At 62.6% G+C, this 15361-nt stretch overlaps 1 protein-coding gene across 4 annotated transcripts in view; it reads left to right on the top strand.

Annotated features, from left to right (window-relative positions):
* Positions 1-13701, top strand: part of SHANK3 (SH3 and multiple ankyrin repeat domains 3) — a 50021-nt gene extending 36320 nt beyond the window's left edge. For 2 of the 4 annotated variants that reach the window (XM_032882663.1, XM_032882662.1), the window contains 2 exons: positions 552-2805; positions 11194-13701. In XM_032882663.1, coding sequence (XP_032738554.1) covers positions 552-2805; positions 11194-11791 — 2852 coding nt within the window. In that variant the 3' untranslated portion in view covers positions 11792-13701. Of the gene's footprint in view, positions 1-551; positions 2806-4348; positions 4710-9788; positions 9868-10043; positions 10779-11193 lie in introns of those variants that run through there. The other 2 variants (XM_032882664.1, XM_032882665.1) reach the window with 2 other exon arrangements.
* Positions 13702-15361: the final 1660 nt, after the last annotated feature.

The raw sequence follows: 15361 nt of genomic DNA, 5'->3' as shown, positions 1-15361 counted from the left end.
TCTCTGGTTGCCACCAGGGAAATCCCAGCAACACCTGCTCATTCCACTGTTGTGGTGTGGCCTTGCTCAGTCTGGGATGGAAGCCAGCTGCCTGCCTCTTCTCTGCAGCTCTGTCTTCATGACTGGGGACGCTTTTTGGGCCCTCTCAGTGTGGTGGGGCTTGGGCAGGTCTTGGCCCCAGCCCGGTATACCTGAGTCCTTTCTCAGTCCATTGGTGGAGCCCTCCTCGGCCTTGTATCAGAACTAATACCTTCCCCAAGTCTTCCCAAGAGCCCTCCCAACCCAGCTGGGGGCTTGGGGTGCAGAGCCTGGGTGTTGGGAGAGGAGCCCAGACTGGGGGCCTTCCTCCGATTCCATGCTCTGGGCTCTCCGCTTCCCCTTTTGGTCTCCAACCCCAGCCTCCAAGCCCTCCCTGACTACTTAGCGCTTCCCGCCAATTTCTACGGGGGTGTCTTTGCAATCCTTGTGTCTGGGACCACGGCTGCCCTCTGCAGAGGGTGGGCGCTGGAGTCATCGAGGGCCTCGTCTTACTGGACCTGCTCTGTCTGCAGGGGAGGACGAGAAGCTGGCGTCCCTGCTGGAGGGACGCTTCCCGAGGAGCACTTCGATGCAAGACCCTGTGCGGGAGGGCCGTGGCATCCCGCCCCCGCCGCAGACCGCGCCGCCACCACCACCCGCTCCCTACTACTTCGACTCCGGGCCGCCCCCCGCCTTCTCGCCGCCGCCCCCTCCAGGCCGAGCCTACGACACAGTGCGCTCCAGCTTCAAGCCCGGCTTGGAAGCGCGCCTGGGCGCTGGGGCCGCAGGCCTGTATGATCCTGGCGCGCCCCTGGGGCCGCTGCCCTATCCCGAGCGGCAGAAGCGCGCACGTTCCATGATCATCCTGCAGGATTCCGCGCCGGAGATGGGCGACGTGCCCCGGCCGCCGCCTGCGGCCACCCCGCCAGAGCGTCCCAAGCGCCGGCCGCGGCCGCCAGGGCCCGACAGCCCGTATGCCAACCTGGGCGCCTTCAGCGCCAGCATCTTCGCGCCCTCCAAGCCGCAGCGCCGCAAGAGCCCGCTGGTGAAGCAGCTCCAGGTGGAAGACGCCCAGGAGCGCGCGGCCCTGGCCGTGGGCAGCCCGGGCCCTACTGGCGGCAGCTTCGCCCGCGAGCCCTCCCCAACGCACCGGGGGCCTCGGCCAAGCGGTCTCGACTACGGTCTTGCGGACAGCCCCGGCCTCGCCTATGGGGGCCCGGGTCCCGGCAAGGACCGGCGGCTGGAGGAGCGGCGCCGCTCCACCGTGTTCCTGTCGGTGGGAGCCATCGAGGGCAGCCCGCCCAGTGCCGACCTGCCCTCCCTGCAGCCCTCCCGCTCCATCGATGAGCGCCTTCTGGGGACCGGCCCCACCGCTGGCCGTGACCTGCTCCTGCCCTCCCCTGTCTCTGCTCTGAAGCCATTGGTCAGCGGCCCAAGCCTTGGGCCTTCAGGCTCCACCTTCATCCACCCACTCACCGGCAAGCCCCTGGACCCCAGCTCCCCCCTGGCCCTGGCCTTGGCTGCCCGGGAACGGGCTCTGGCCTCCCAGGCACCCTCCCGGTCTCCCACGCCGGTGCACAGCCCTGACGCTGACCGCCCTGGGCCCCTGTTTGTGGATGTCCAGGCCCGAGACTCTGAGCGAGGGGCCCTGGCCTCCCCAGCCTTCTCCCCGAGGAGCCCGGCCTGGGTTCCTGTGCCTGCTCGCAGGGAGCCGGAGAAAGCACCCCGGGAGGAGCGTAAGTCACCGGAGGACAAGAAGTCCATGATCCTCAGTGTCCTGGACACGTCCCTGCAGCGGCCAGCCGGCCTCATCGTCGTGCACGCCACCAGCAATGGGCAGGAGCCCAGTGGGCTGGCGGCTGAAGAGGAGCGTCCGGGCACCCCAGAGCTGGCCCCCACCCCCACGCAGTCAGCAGTGGTGGCAGAGCCCCTGGCTAGCCCCCGGGCTCAGCCCCCTGGCAGCGCCCCGCCCAGCGACCCCGGGCCAGGCCAGGGCAGCTCCGAGGAGGAGCCAGAGCTGGTATTTGCTGTGAACCTGCCGCCTGCCCAGCTGTCCTCCAGTGACGAGGAGACCAGGGAGGAGCTGGCCCGCATTGGGCTGGTGCCGCCTCCCGAAGAGTTTGCCAACGGGGTCCTGCTGGCCACCCCACTTCCTGGCCCAGGTCCCTCGCCCACCACGGTGCCAGGCCCGGCCTCAGGGAAGCCGAGCAGCGAGCCACCCCCCGCCCCTGAGTCTGCGGCTGACTCAGGGGTGGAGGAGGCTGACACGCGCAGCTCCAGCGACCCCCACCTGGAGACCACGAGCACTATCTCCACGGTGTCCAGCATGTCCACCCTGAGCTCGGAGAGCGGGGAGCTCACCGACACCCACACCTCCTTCGCCGACGGACACACTTTTCTACTCGAGAAGCCGCCAGTGCCTCCCAAGCCCAAGCTCAAGTCCCCGCTGGGGAAGGGGCCGGTGACCTTCAGGGACCCGCTGCTGAAGCAGTCCTCGGACAGCGAGCTCATGGCCCAGCAGCACCACGCCGCCTCCGCTGGGCTGGCCCCCGCTGCTGGGTCTGCTCGCCCTCGCTACCTCTTCCAGAGAAGGTCCAAGCTGTGGGGGGACCCCGTGGAGAGCCGGGGGCTCCCTGGGCCTGAAGATGACAAACCAGCTGTGATCAGTGAGCTCAGCTCCCGCCTGCAGCAGCTGAACAAAGACACACGCTCCCTGGGGGAAGAGCCGGCTGGTGGCCTGGGCGGCCTGCTGGACCCTGCCAAGAAGTCGCCCATCGCGGCAGCTCGGTGAGCAGGGCGGTGTGGGGAGGGTCCTGTCCCGGGTCCACAGCCCCTCTGTGGTCTTCCTCTCGTGCATCCATGGTATCCTCTGTTCCCCCTCCATGGTCCATCCTATCCCACCCCTTACCTGTCTGTGGCATCCCTTCCTGTCCACGTCTGTCCTCCATTCGCCCTTGCTGTCTGTCTGAGACAGAAGTCTCTTTCAGGGATCTGAAATGTCAGGGCTGCTGTTCTCTCCATCCCTGTTGGTGCTGGGAGTGGGAGCTGGCTGCCGCGGAGGGGCCCCGGCGGGGCGTGAACACCTCCACAGCCCTCCTGGAGACTCCCTGCCGCAGGTTCCCGTGGGCTGTCACTCTCTTGCTCCTGACTAAAGCTGCCTCGGCTATTAAGGGTTGTTCTCTGGTCCATTCTGGAGTTGCCCCCCGCCCCCCATGGCCACATGGCTGGTACCACCATGTGGTCTGGTCCATTCTGGAGTTGCCCCCCGCCCCCCATGGCCACATGGCTGGTACCACCACTCCTGGAGCTGCCTCTGGCCTTGCTTCCTTTGGAGGCTTAGGGAACATGGATTCCTTTTCCTTTTAGGACACACCACCAGCTTCCTGTTTGCTGTCTCTTGCTCTGCCTCCGTGTCCCTTAAACAGAGTCCGGTGCATGGTTTTCAGAGTGCATTTAGAAGCCGTTCTTTGGTGGAAGTCACACTGCCTCTGCACCCTCCATCTGCCCTCTCGCTTTCTCCATACTTCCCCTGTCTGTCTTCTCTTCCTACCTCCTAGCCAGGGTGGGGAGCAAGGGGCTGGGGTGCTGCTCTGGTGGAGAGAGCCGCCAGAGCCCCTGGGCTGATCCCTTGGACATTTCCTTGAGGACCCCATTCCCAGGGCTCTGCTCCTGAAAGGGCCTCTTGGGCCTGTGGGCTCCATAACTATGTGGGAGAGCTGGTTCCTGCCCACTGGTGCCGGTCTGAGGCAGAGCTGGTCATCCCCTGGCTGGCCCTTGTCAGCCCTCTTCAAGCTGCCTTTGCCTTCTGTGCCCCTTAGGCCCTCCTCCCTCTTCTGGCTCTTTGGGGAGCGTGTGGGGTGCCACCACCTGGCTCCTCCTTCTCGTTCCGTGAAGACTAGCCTAGCAGGCCCTTTCCTGTTGGCCTTGGAAGGCAGACTTCCCAAAGCAGTGAGGGGTTCGGGTCTTACTCACAGAGGCTTTTCTGATTTACCTTCTTCAAAAGATGAACTGGGGCTTGGGGAGCTCGCGGTGCCTCTCTTAAGTAGTCCAGGAATGTTGTCCCTCAGCTCCTGTCATCTCGGGCGCTTGCTTGGGGGCTCTCTCCCCATTCTGCCTCTTCCAGCTTCCAGCTGAATGTGAAAGCCCTCTTTCCAGCAGGGCACTGTTGAAAATGCCCCGAGAGGAGGCATGGCCAGGGGTGTCCATTTGGGATGAGCGGTCCAGATCCTGGGACTCTGCAGGTCCTGGCCCCTGAGGGCGGTGGTTCCCTGACAACCCCCCACCCCCCGACCAGCCCCCGTCTTCATCTCTGCTTCTCCTCCCTCGACAGGTCCTCCATTCCTCTGTGTCCCTTGGCCCCAATGCAAGTTAAAGCTATTTAAAGTGGGCAGCCCCGTGCCTGGTACCGTGCAGGCCCTCAATAAACATTTGCTGAGCAGATGAAAGAACTGAGTTGAATGCAAGCACTGTCTTTTGTGATGTGAGATCTAGGGAGGTGGCTTAAGACCAAGGCCACCGAGGGACAGGTGCACGGTCGGTTCAGGGTTACTGGTTCTTGAACCCCACAGTCAGGCTCAGGGGAGCCCGTGTCTTGTCATCTGCTCTGCCGGCTCCCGTGGGTGTCTGGGCGTCCTCACCATTTCTCCTCTGTCAGGGGAAGGATCTCTTGTTCCGTTGCTCTGGGTGGCACCAGGATGATGGTTTGTTTTCTCTTCTGGACGCGGGCTGGGCAAGGGCAAGGCCCGCAGCTGCAGACTTCACATCCCTTCTCCTCCACGGGTCCATGGGAAAGTAAGCCTCTTTTGCTCAGTACTTTTTACAAACCTCCAGCCTCTGACTGGCTTCACGTGGGTCCCCTGCTTTCCTCTGAATGAATCACTGGGGTCAGGGAGAAGTGAGGCTGCCGTTGGCCAGGCCCGAGTCATCTCTGTCCTGGGAGCCAAGGCTTGGGGTTGCCTCACCTAGCAGACAGATGCTGAGAGTGAGGGAGGGTGGTTCTTGGGTTCCAGATGCCAGATGACCTAAAACAACAGAGGTCCCTGTGACACGGCCCTTCCCAACTTCAGCACCTGGCTTCATTCGCTGGCATCAGCTTGGGGCGGGAGGACCCTGGACCCCACCTCTCAGCTGCTGCGTCTGAGCTCGGTAGTCTGCGACCAGCCCCTTCCCTCCTGTGAACGTCAGCCCTTCCCCTGTGACATGACGAGGGTGACACACGGCGTCACCTTGAAGCGCAGAGCTCAGGCCTGCAGCATGGCAGGCTCTCACTGTGTGTGCTCAGCCAGGCCCTTTGTGGGAAATGAGAGTGCCAGGTGCTAGGGGCACCCCAGGGGCGTGGTTGTTTGGGTGTCCGAATCTTGACTTTATCTCAGGTCACAATCGCAGGGCTGTGGGATCGTGCCCCGTGTCAGACGCCGCTTTCGGTGGGGGTCTGCCGGAGGTTCTCCCGGGGCCCCTTTCCCTGCTCTCTCTCTCTCTCTCTCTCAATAAATAAGCTTTTTAAAAAGAGTGCCAGATGCTACCCTAGGAAACGTCAGGTCCCAGTTTTTCACCTCTGCGGCAGTTCTGCTGGAGGGACAGCCGTAAACTCTCCGTCTTCCAGGCGGTAGAACGATGCATGTAAGGAAGTCTGCTGCAGCCGGGAGGTGGTGGTGTGTGTCTGGCCCTAAGCCTGAGTCTCTGTTCACTGTAGTCTGGAGCCTCCGTTGTTAAAGCCCTTCTGGTGACAGAGGTAGTCCCTTTGCACACGTGTTCATTCGTTAGACTGACACCTTAACGGGCCACGTGTATCCTGGACAGCATACGTTCTCTGAAATCCCTGATGCCCGAGTCCCCACAGTGCCACCGGATCAGTCCTGCCTCCTGGGCCATCCCTCTGCCCTGCCTTCCCATTTCCACTCCCCCCTGCACTCCTTTCTGCTCCCGCTCACACTTCCTTTCTCCCTCGGTGCCCCCCTCCTGCCCTCAGACCTGGGTGAAACCACAGCCCTGGGGAGCGGACCCCACTGCCCACCCTTGGCTTCTGGCTCCAGGCCGGGGGCCGAGCAGGGGATGCTGTGGCCATGTGGAGTCCGTGTGGCTGGTGGGGGCCCTGGCGTCTTCCCCTCGCCGCTCTTGCTCTGCGGTCAGCTATGGCCAGAATCTAGCACTCACCTCTCGTTTCATGCTGAACTGCTAGTGACACTGTCTCTTAGAGGGGTGTTCAAAGTATGGAAGTCCTGACATCTGGGTGGGGCTGCCTTCTTCCCAGGACCATTCCTGGCAGAGGCCCCAGAGTAATAGCCTTGGCCACCTGGGGGGCCAGACGCCAGCCAGCCTTGGCCCCAGGTTCCCCTGATTTCAGCTCCAGGCCTGTCTCTGCCCACCCAGTGGGCATCCCGGGACAGTAAACGCCCGTTCCGCTCACTTCCCCACCGACAGCCCTGATGCCGTTTAGTCCCGAGACATTCTGCAGCCCCGGGTCTTCTTGGCATCTTAAGCTGCCCTGTGTGCCACAGACCGGAAGCTCAGGAACTTGAGACGATTGGCTCTTCTGTACTGGGGCCATCTTTCCGGGGGGAAGGTCCAGGACCTCTGGCTTTCTGGAACATCGATCCCAGACTCTCCACCGGCTTGATGCTTCCAGCTTCACGTCTAGCCCTGGTTATAGACAGAACCTCCGTCTTCTCAGAGCCCCACCGTGGTCTTTGAGGCCCACATGTGCACCCAACTCCATCTGTCTTCCACACTGCATGGGTGGACTGGAATCCTGCCTATGGTCTGAAGTCCCTGGGGGCTCTGAGCTCCACAGGGACTCTGAATTCTGCAGCTCTCAGTTTTACATCCACCTGCCCCCACGTCAGGTTTTACTGAAAGACGTTCCTGGAGACATAGCTTTGGAAATATGAAGTCAGGGGGTGTATGTCCTGCACACGTCTTCGCCCTCTGATGTGCTCTGTGCTGTGGCTTCTCAGCTGTCAGGTCTCAGACAGTCACTAATAAGGGTCACACTCTCCCATCATGGGGTAGGAACCTCGCTGTGGTGACCTTCTGTGGGCCCTGTTTTTCTACCACAATTGGCAGGGTCTGGATCCGACCCGGTGTGAGGGCAGGGGTAAAGGGCCAGCTGGGCTTCTCCCGGGACCTGGGTTGACACCTGTTCCATGACGGCCGGGGCACTGGGGCCAGGATAGGCTTTGTCCTTGCAGCTCCCATGCTTCAAGAGCCCTGAACTCTGCTGGGAGGGCAGGAAGGGCTCGCGGATGAGGGGACGTAGGGACATCTGGAGTGTGCTGAGGTCGGAGCTGTGAGCGGATGTGGGCGGTGAGAAGGCACAAGGCTGGAGAGGGTGCGCCTCGAAGCCTGCAAGTCTGTGTCTAGTTGTGCTGCTGTTGCGCGCCCTCTCCCCGGGCAAGGCTCCCAGACCGCAGAAGTCCCCAGGCCCTGCGTTGAGTGCAGCAGCAGAAGGCCGGAGCCAGACGCCAGGACCAGAGCTTGGCTTTTTCTCGTCTGTTGGTACCAGTGGGCCAACAGGTAGTCGATCCTGGGAGAGACATGTCAAATGATTTTTGTTTGATGGTGTTTTTTTTCAGTATAAGTTGTGTTCCTGGTTTTGTGCTAAGGACTAGGAGTCAAGGAGAACAGATAGGAAATGAGGTGAGAGGTCCTGAGTGAGACCATCAAATGACTGAACCCTTAGGTGGCTGAGGGGCGGGAATGGGGATGAGGACCTGGGTCAAAGCTAGGAGCCCTCCAGGTGAAAAGAAGGAGGAGCTGATGGTGGCTCCCAGGTCCCTGATGTGGGGAGGACTGGGGTTAGGGAGAGCGTGTTTGGTGGTCCCCCTGGAGATCTGGAGCTCAGAGGTTAGCTGGGCCTCACATGTAGCCATAGCTAAGGGGGGAATGGACCACACAGCCCAGAAGAAAGTGGGAACCAAAAGGAGAACCACAAAACCCATCTAGGAAGGAAGGGGTGAAGAAAGTCAGCCAGGGGTCCTGCTATCCCTTTGGTAACTACAGGGGTGTGTGTGTGTGAGGGGGTGGGGGGCAAGGCCAGACCTCAGTGGCTGAAGAGTCACGAGGCAGCAAGACAGTACCACATTCAGATGTTGGTGGAGGAGATGCCCGGGGCATGGAGCCTTGCTGAGCCATCTGGAGAAGGCTGCTGGCAGCATTCGGGGTGCCTGGTGAGGTACCGGTTGTTAGAGGGTGGGCAGCCCAGAAGCCCTCTGGGAGGCTAGCGGGTGCTGTGATGTGACCACGCCATGGTTGGTCCTGGCTGGGGGCGGCGGTGTGATCAGACAGCTGAGAGCAGTGATGGACAGGGATGGGTATGCAGAAGGGCATGGAAACTTGGCTATGGACACTGCTGGAATTCCTGTCCAGGGGACGATGTGTTCCCCAAAAAGAAGGGGAGGAGGAGCAGGCACTGGGGCCCTGGGGACCCCTTGGCCACTCCCTGCTGTGTCCGGGGGCCTTGGGAGCGCACAGACTTCCTTAGGCTCTTCTGGGTATCCTCCCATGTCCAGCATGCCGGGGCACCTTTAGGACTGGCTGTCTCTCCCCACTCCCAGCCTGGTGGACCAGGGCACCTCCTGGCATCAGCCGTCTTCTCTGGCAGGGGCTCATCTTCTTGCCCCCAGCACCTCTCCTCAGGAGGTCTTCGTGGGTGCTACTAGAGCCAGCTGCCCCGTCCGCCAGGCAGGAATGCTCCAGCACTGGCCAGAAAGGCATCCTGGAACCCAGACTCTGCTCTGGGCTCAGGCCAAGCCTCTCCGTTGCACTACCCAGCACCCACCCTGTTCTCTCTGCCTTCACAGCTTGGCTGTGGTCCTGCCAACTTGTCAGTATGCTTCTGTCCCACCCATGGCTCCAGGCACACCCACATGGTTCCACTGAGACCCAGCCCTTGGGTCAGGGCTAGGCAGGGTTCCCTCCTGAGATGCAGGGCTTTGGGCTGGGGTCACTGTGAGGGCTCTAGTGGGGCTATCCTGGGCACCATTCCCTCAGCATCTTACCCAGCACTGCCCCCCCCACCTCCAGCAATTGCCACCACCTGGGCACCCACCACCTGCTGCAACATCTCCCTGGGAATCCTCCCCCTTCCCCTTCACTGCTGCCCTCCTTTGCCCCAAAGCCTAGGTGGTACAGGGAGGACAGGTGTGGTGGGAGTAGGGAGGGTTTCTTCTGGTTGAGTGGGAGAGGCAGAGCTGGATCTCCAGGGAGAGGCTGACCTTGCACAGGTGGGAGAGGAAAAGACAAAACCCACATTAAGGGGAGGAAGGGTGCTGAGGGTGCCCTGTGCCCTATGGGACTGGCACCAGTCAGGATTGCACAAAGGTAGATGGGAGAACCCAGAGGAGGGTCCTTAGCCTAGCTTAGGCAGGGGCAGGGAGAGGGAGGTGGGATGGCAGCTGGAGAGAGGCCGTTCAGACCACAGAGAGTATAAGGGGACACGAAGTGTCACCTCAGTGTTCCAAGTAAAGCCAGTGGATGGGCACCATTCTGATCTGCCCGTCATAAACTCGAAAATAGGCCCCACAGGTAGACCAGGGATCCACCCAGATCTGCCCAGGTCTGGCCTGCAGTTCCCTTTCCCCAGTGGCTCCAGGTTGGCTCCCTCCCACCACACCTGAGTCCCTCCCCCAGTGGGTGTCTGGCCAGGGAGCCCTGCACCTGGCTGGCACGCTGTAGCTGTGACTGGGGGCCATGTGCCTGCCGTGCGGCCCTGGCTGCTAACACTCTCTCTCATTGCTCTCTCCTGCCCATCTGCATGTGGCTGCTCTGTCTAGCTGCGCGGTGGTTCCGAGCGCCGGCTGTGTAAGTGAGCATGCCCATCCCATGCCTCTCACTGTACGTGCGCTGTCCCGGGCGCCCTGCTCTCCGCTGTGCGGGCGCTGTCCCGGACGCCCTGCTCTCCGCTGTCCGCGCGCTGTCCCGGACGCCCTGCTCTCCGCTGTCCCCGCGCTGTTCCTGACCGCCCTGCTCTCCGCTGTCCGCGCGCTGTCCCGGGCGCCCTGCTCTCCGCTGTCCGCGCGCTGTCCGGAGCGCCCTGCTCTCCGCTCTGCTCGGCTTCGTGGGGCTTCTGTCCCACCGACAGCCCCCTCCCCCGGCTTCCCCGGGCGCAACTGGGGCGGAGAACGGAAAGGAAGGGGGAGGGACGAGGGAGTGGGTACTCTCTGGAGGTCCCCCCAGGTCGGCCTCCCACTGCGGCCATGCTGGAGAGGGGCTGCAGGTCTGGGGTCCCGTCAGCTGATGTTGGGTAGGGAGGCGCCGTGTGTGTGTGGGTGTGTGTGTGTCTGCGTGTCTGCACATACGTGCGTCTCTCACAAGCAGTCCACTGCCATTCCTGCCACTCTGCTGCATGTCTGTGGCATGTGTGGGTGCTCCTGTGGCTGCAGTATGCTGTCCTGTGCAGGGAGGCCGCGTGTCATGGGTGTGTCGCTGCTTCACACCTGTCCTGCACACGCGGCTGCTCTGCGTGGGCACGAACGCTGCCTGGTGTCTGTCTCTGACTCATGGGCTCGGTCAGTCTGTGCCACCAGCAGTCGTCATCACGACTCAGCCATCCCTGAAGCCTGCCCAGGTTCCTCTGGGTTTCCTCAGGAGCGCAGAGCTGTGTGTGGGAGTAGTGAGGGGTAGTGCCACAGTCTTCCCCTCCAGGGCACGGGTGGATGGGGCAGTGCCCAGGGCCAGTGTGGGAGGCTGTCAGGGTTGGGGCGGTCTTCCCTTTGCCGCGAAAGGCTGCCTTTCCTTCGCTGGGCTGCGAAAGGGGCCATTGCTGTTACTCTTTATATTCCATTCAATCTAGTCCCCTTCTCCCCGAGCAGGGCCCTGGCTCTGACCCTGGGGGCCAGACAGAATGGCCGTCGTAATCCTCGGATCCCACCTTTTTTCCGGTGGCCCTAAGGCTATCGAGCCCCAAGCTCCGCCCCCAGCGTCCTCCCGGCCGCGAGCCGCGCCCCCCTCCGCCTGTCCCCGCGTCTCCTGGCGCCCACCCCGAGCCCCGCCCGCAGGCTCGCCCGCAGCCGCCGGCCGCGCTCCCCTCCGCCTGCCCCAGCGTATCCTGGTGCCCACCCAGCCCCCAGCCCCAAGCTCCGCCCCCAGCGTCCTCCGGGCCGCGGGCCGCGCCCCCTCCGCCTGCCCCCGCGTCTCCTGGCGCCCTTCACCTGGCCTTGACCCCCTCTCCCTCCGCAGGCTCTTCAGCAGCCTCGGTGAGCTGAGCTCCATCTCAGCGCAGCGCAGCCCCGGGGGCCCGGGCGGCGGGGCCTCCTACCCGGTGCGGCCCGGCGGCCGCTACCCCGTGGCGCGCCGCGCCCCGAGCCCAGTGAAGCCCGCGTCGCTGGAGCGGGTGGAGGGGCTGGGGGCGGGCGCGGGGGGCGCGGGGCGGCCCTTCGGCCTCACGCCTCCCACCATCCTCAAGTCGTCCAGCCTCTCCATCCCGCACGAGCCGAAGGAGGTGCGTTTTGTGGTGCGCAGCGTGAGCGCACGCAGCCGCTCGCCCTCGCCGTCGCCGCTGCCCTCGCCAGCTCCTGGCCCCGGCCCCGGCCCCGGGGCCCCCGGCCCGCGCCGGCCCTTCCAACAAAAGCCGCTGCAGCTCTGGAGCAAGTTCGACGTGGGCGACTGGCTGGAGAGCATCCACCTGGGCGAGCACCGCGACCGCTTCGAGGACCACGAAATCGAGGGCGCGCACCTGCCGGCGCTCACCAAGGACGACTTCGTGGAGCTGGGCGTCACGCGCGTGGGCCACCGCATGAACATCGAGCGCGCGCTCAGGCAGCTGGACGGCAGCTGACGCCCCCTCCCCACGCCCCAGCCGCGCCCTGCCGGCAGGGCCCCCCACCCCGACCCCCGGGCCGCGGGCTCGGCCCGCCCCCCACAACAGCGCCCGGGCCAGGAATGTTGCATGAATCGTCCTGTTTGCTGTTGCTCGGAGACTTGCCCTGTACATTGCTTAGTGCCCTCCCCGGCGGGCGAGTCCCACCCAGCACAGGGTCAGGAAGGGCGAGGGCCAGGGGGGCTGGAGCGGGAGACGGTTGGGGGTGGGGTGCTCCGGCCTGACCATCTCCCGCACAGCTTCTGGTGGCTACTTTCCCAGAGGGGGGGACCTAGTCCAGCATGCGAGGTCAGGACACACCTTGGTGACTCGGGGGGAGGGGGGAGACTTGGGGTTCTCGGTTGGGGGCCTAGGAGCCCCCCTGTTTTGCATATTTTAATCCACCCTATATTTGGAACGAGAAAAGGAACAAATATCTCTGTCCTTAATAGCTTCCCTTCCCCTCCCCTACAGCCCCCCACTGGTTCCGCTGCTGCTGCCCAGTCTTCCATCTCTGGCCCCTCACTGCCACTGCCACCCCACGTGGGGCGGGGGACGCTCCAGCTGGTCTGGGGTTGGCCAGGGTCCTAGTAGCCCGCCCTGGGGCCCAAGGCTCGGCCCTCTCCCCTCGCTGAGCTATAGTGTGCCCCACCGACCCTTCAGGTGCTGCGTGGAGGAGGGGCGGCAGGCAGCAGAGTCCTGCTGGGCACTAGCAAGGTCAGGTGACCTGGGTGACCATTGCCCTGGGGAGGGGCAGAGCCCTGGCGTCCGCCCCCTAGCCAAGTCCCTCACAGGGCCCCTTCCCAGGAGGGGTCTAGCCTCCTCCCCACACTGTTGGGCAACCACAGCAGAGAAGCCTCCCTGCCTCAGACCCCAAAGTCTCCTGTTCCTGCCCTGTGTGTGTGCGCACATGAGCGAGCGCGTGAAGCTCTGGGTGCGGCTGAGTGCATGGGAGCCCTGTGTGTGCCTGATTGGAGCGTGGTCCCGGGGCCACTCCGGACCTGGGGGGGGGTCTCCAGCAGTGTGTGCGGGGTGCGCGTATGGGTGTGTGCCATGGAAGCACACCCCCACTTCCAAAGAAAGTCAGAGGCACCCTAGGACCTGCTGTTTGCCCAGCCTGCCCTTCCAGAGCCGCCTCCCTGGTGAAGCTCTGCTGCTGGGACAGGCTCCCAGGGGCCCTTGGAGGCAATGCCCTCCCCCCCCACCTTGGGCTTCTGGGGGGGATCATAGAGGACCCCTAGAGTCAGGCCACCGCAGGCCCTGGGGAGAGGCAAAGACCCCAGAGGACACCCCAGCCCCCCTTACTGTGACTCCTCACACTCAGCAATGATCTGTGGGGTGGGGGGGCCCTGGGACGTTTTTAAACCTAGGGTTGGAGTCTGGACTAAGCTCCATCCACGTCACTCACAAGTTTCTGTTTATATTTCTAGCTTTTTTTAATAAAAAAAAAAAAAAACACAGAAAACTGAAGTTTTCACAGCCCAGGGGTCTGGCACGCCGGTCTGTGCCCGCCCGCCCGCCCCGCCCTGGCCCACCGGCCCCATTCCCTGGGCAGAGTCACACCCAGTAACCCCTTCACCAACAGACCAGGTCACACACACGGCAGCAGTCACTGTAACAGACTGCCACATACACACTCGGTCTCACACTCACCTGTGGGTTTTTGGTTCCGTTCAATTTGGGTTTTTAACTTTACAGGGTCAGTTCCGCTTCACCCCTCCTTTTGTATGGAGTTCCATCCAGGGGATTTCACCCCTACTCCAGTCCTGAGGCCTCCTGACCCTGATGTTGTGATACACCCCACAGAGATCTATGTTTCTTATATTATTATTATTGATAATAATTATTATAATATTATTATGTAATAAATTTATAAGAAATGAAACTTTCTCAGTTGCCTGTTTGAGGAATTCTTAGGAGCACAAACTGCTGTCTCTTGGACAAATCTCCCCAGCCTTGTCACAAGTATCCAAGCCTGGGCGCTGGTGACTCAGATCTCTGACCCGGTGTCCTTGTTGGCCTCCATGTCCACATGCCACGCTTCTCGTCTCTTCTGGAACTGTTGCAGGACCTCAGCCTGGGCTTGCTGACTGGGAGGTTTCTTTGTCTGTTTATCAGCTGATGGAGGAGCTGCCCTGGACTAGAAGTCTGGTTGTCTGTCCTTTGTGACCCCTGCCGCAACCCCTCCCCCTCCATGTCCCTTTGTTTCTGAATCCTGTGGCTCCTGTCTTTGAACCCTCTCTTGTCTGTCCCAGCTGTCCTGCCCCCACGGCTCCTGCTGTTGTTCAGGCTTTCCTTCTCGCCTCTGAGCTGACAGTCTCAGGAGGCTCCAGCTGCCACCCCCCACCCCCAGCTGTGTGGCACCTGGTGGGGGGTGCTCCGCCCACAGGAAGGGCAGAGGCATCTCAGCGGGTGGGAGGAGGAGTCACAGTGTGGCCAGTGGGTGAGCGTTCTCCCGCAGAGTGGGCGCAGGAGGCCCCATGGGAGCTGAGGGAGGGTGGGCGCGGCTGGTGCCCCCCCCCCCGCCCCCGCAGACGACACATCAGGCACCGGTCACAAGGCAAGGTGGGGTGCGGATGGGACACGGTGATAAATGTGGACCTTGTCTGGGGCTATTGCTGGGTCGGGGTGGGGCCAGTGGGAGACGCCATGGGAAAGTGTGAAGATCCCGGAGGGAGCAAAGCGGGTAGAAGAGGCATGGACTCCGGTGTCTTCACTGAGAAGACGTGGGGGCGGCAGAGAGGCTTTGAGGGTGTGAGCCAGGTCCAGAGGGCCTGGGAGGGAGTGGGGAAGGCCCTGTGAGGCTTGGACCCTGAGAGGTTTGCCACTTGTCTAGAAAGCCCCACAACTTCAAATTTCCAATTTTCTCAAATTTTTAGTTTTCACTTTCAAGTTAGAAACTGTGGTCATCAAACAAGAGGCCAGGAAGGAAGTCAGAGATCTGGGATCTGGAAGTAGGGATCTGAGCAAGGGGCTCTCAGTGCAGGGGTGGAGGCAGGACCCTGACTTGCTCTGGACCTAAGCCTCTGCTGGGGGTGGGGGCTGTTATCCTCCGAGCTGCACGCGGAGCCCTAAGTCGCTCTGGGGCTGGGTCCGAGCTTGGGGTAAGTACAGCTTCCGAGAGAAGAAAGTAAGAGCAAGGGCAGAGGCAGCCTTCCGGGGACACGGCAACACCCACTCTGACTCCCAAGAGATCTGGGGGAGAAGATGAATGTGCCCCTCCCCTCAGAAGGGGAGTCAGACCCTTCACACACCCCCACCCCCGTGAGAGACGATGCGGCAGAGGAAAGTGTAGGTTCAGGGCTGGGGGAGTTGCAGCCCCAAACGCTTTGGGGCAAAGGCATTCTCAGGGCAAAGGTCTCCTCGTGGCCTCAGGATGTCCTTTAGGGGCCCCCAAGAAACTCACCGACGCTCTTCCTCGAGCCTGGAGCAGAGGCTGTGGACCTAACCCTCCCTCACCCCAGCAACCCTGCCCGAGGTGCTGCGGACAACTTGGGCTGGCCGGATGCACATGGTGTCTACTCTGCAGAGGGCCTCTCTGGAGAGGGG

The sequence above is a fragment of the Lontra canadensis genome, unplaced genomic scaffold, assembly GCF_010015895.1.
Source record: "Lontra canadensis isolate GAN:19392208 unplaced genomic scaffold, GSC_riverotter_1.0 scaffold84, whole genome shotgun sequence".
Lineage (NCBI taxonomy): Eukaryota > Metazoa > Chordata > Mammalia > Carnivora > Mustelidae > Lontra > Lontra canadensis.
The sequence above is the reverse complement of the archived record's forward strand: the minus strand, read 5'-3'. Positions and strand labels throughout refer to the sequence as shown.